Here is a 2,500-nt window from a genome sequence, read left to right as displayed (position 1 = left end):
TAGCCTTCATGGTGGATGAAGGGGTGGACAGACAGACAGACAGACAGACAGACAGACAGACAGGTGTGCTGTGACAGGCGCTGTTCAACGTGGCCTTCATGGTGGATGAAGAGGTGGACAGACAGACAGACAGACAGACAGACAGGTGTGCTGTGACAGGCGCTGTTCAACGTGGCCTTCATGGTGGATGAAGGGATGGACAGACAGACAGACAGACAGACAGACAGACAGACAGACAGACAGACAGGTGTGCTGTGACAGGCGCTGTTCAACGTGGCCTTCATGGTGGATGAAGGGGTGGACAGACAGACAGACAGACCGACAGACAGACAGGTGTGCTGTGACAGGCGCTGTTCAACCTGGCCTTCATGGTGGAGGACGGGGCCCACATCCCACAGTCAGTGTGGACCTCGCTGGGTCTGCGTCCTCACCACTGCGCCACCACCGTCACCCTGCTGTCGGAGCTCTACGAGAGGTCTGTCTGTCTGTGTGTCCCTCTGTCTGTCTGTACCTCTGTCTGTCTGTACCTCTCTCTGTCTGTCTGTCTTTCCCTCTGTCTGTCTGTCTGTACCTCTGTCTTTCTGTTTCTCCCTTTGTATGTTCGTCTGTCAGTCTGTCTGTCTGTCCCTCTGCCTGTCTGTCTGTCTGTACATCTGTCTGTCTGTCTGTCCCTCTGTTTGTACCTCTGCCTGTCTGTCTGTCCCTCTGTCTGTCTGTCCCTCTGTCTGTCTGTCTGTACCTGTGTCTTTCTGTTTCTCCCTTTGTATGTTCGTCTGTCCCTCTGTCTGTCTGTCCCTCTGTCTGTCCCTCTGTCTGTCCCCCTGTCTGTCTGTCTGTCTCTCTGTCTGTCCCTCTGTCTGTCTGTCCCTCTGTCTGTACCTCTGTCTGTCTGTCCCTCTGTCTGTACCTCTGTCTGTCTGTCCCTCTGTCTGTCTGTCTGTCCCTCTGTCTGTGTGTTCTCATCATCACATCAGATCACTTATATCAGCAGGATGAAAACGAAGAACAAGAACCAAAGACATGATCATCATGCCAGTGGTGGTGATGACGACAATGACGATGACAATGGTGACGATTATATTGATTACGACGACTGTGATGATGACAACGACGATGGCGATGACTACGACGACTACGCTGACGACGTCAACGATGATGATGACGGTGGTGATGATGATGATGACGACTATGATGATGGCAATGATGGTGGTGATGATGATGGTGATGATGGTGATGACGTCAGATGCCGGGAGTCCAAGAAGAGTGAGGCGTTCATTCCGTGCACCCTGGCTCTGTACCGGGTGTGGCTCGTGGACCTGTGGGACAGGTACCACGTGTACCTGCAGGTGTGTGTGTGTGTGTGTGTGTGTGTGTGTGTGTGGCTGAGTGTCTCTGTGTGTGTGTGTGTGTGTGTGTGTGTGTGTGTGTGTGTGTGTGTGTGTGTGTGCGCGCATGTGATGCTTTGTATATCTGTGTGTGTGTGTGTTTTGTTTGTATGTGTGTGTGTGTGTGTGTGTGTGTGTGTGTGTGTGTGTGTGTGTGTTTTGTTTGTATGTGTGTGTGTGTGTGTGTGTGTGAAGTGTGTGTGTGTGTGTGTTTTGTTTGTATGTGTGTGTGTGTGCGTGCGTGCGTGCGTGTGTGTGTGTGTGTGTGTGTGTGTGTGTGTGTGTGTGTGTGTGTGTCTGCGTGATGACTTGTATGTGTGTGTGTGTGTGTGTGCGTGCATGTGATGCTTTGTATATCTCTGTGTGTGTGTGTGTGTGTGCGTGTGTGTGTGTGTGTGTGTGTGTGTGTGTGTGTGTGATGCTATGTGTGTGTGTGATGATGACATGTGTGTGATGCTATGTCTGTGTGTGATAATGACATGTGTGTGATGCTATGAGTGTGTGATGATGATATGTGTGTGATGCTATGCGTGTGTAATGATGACATATATGTGATGCTATGTATGTGTGTGATGATGACATGTGTGTGATGCTATGTCTGTGTGTGATGATGACATGTGTGTGATGCTATGTGTGTGTGATGATGATATGTGTGTGATGCTATGTGTGTGTGATGATGACATATGTGTGATGCTATGTGTGTGATGATGACATGTATGTGATGCTATGTGTGTGTGATGATGACATGTGTGTGATGATGACATGTGTGTGATGCTATGTATGTGTGATGATGACATGTGTGTGATGACGACATGTGTGTGATGCTATGTATGTGTGTGATGATGACATGTGTGTGATGCTATGTGTGTGTGTGATGATGACATGTGTGTGATGATGACATGTGTGTGATGATGACATGTGTGTGATGCTATGTGTGTGTGTGATGATGACATGTGTGTGATGCTATGTGTGTGTGTGATGATGACATGTGTGTGATGCTATGTGTGTGTGATGATGACATGTGTGTGATGATGACATGTGTGTGATGCTATGTATGTGTGTGATGATGACATGTGTGTGATGCTATGTCTATGACATGTGTGTGATGATGACAT

General features: G+C 48.7%; 1 protein-coding gene across 1 annotated transcript in view; it reads left to right on the top strand.

Moving 5' to 3' along the window:
- LOC143277483 (protein sel-1 homolog 3-like) overlaps positions 1-2,500 on the top strand; it is a 73,122-nt gene that overhangs the window by 68,193 nt on the left and 2,429 nt on the right. The window contains exons 22-23 of the mRNA XM_076582332.1: positions 348-475; positions 1,244-1,346. Coding sequence (XP_076438447.1) covers positions 348-475; positions 1,244-1,346 — 231 coding nt within the window. The remainder of the gene's footprint in view (positions 1-347; positions 476-1,243; positions 1,347-2,500) is intronic.

The sequence above is a fragment of the Babylonia areolata genome, chromosome 34 (assembly GCF_041734735.1).
Source record: "Babylonia areolata isolate BAREFJ2019XMU chromosome 34, ASM4173473v1, whole genome shotgun sequence".
Lineage (NCBI taxonomy): Eukaryota > Metazoa > Mollusca > Gastropoda > Neogastropoda > Buccinidae > Babylonia > Babylonia areolata.
This window is presented reverse-complemented; position numbering and strand designations above follow the sequence as displayed.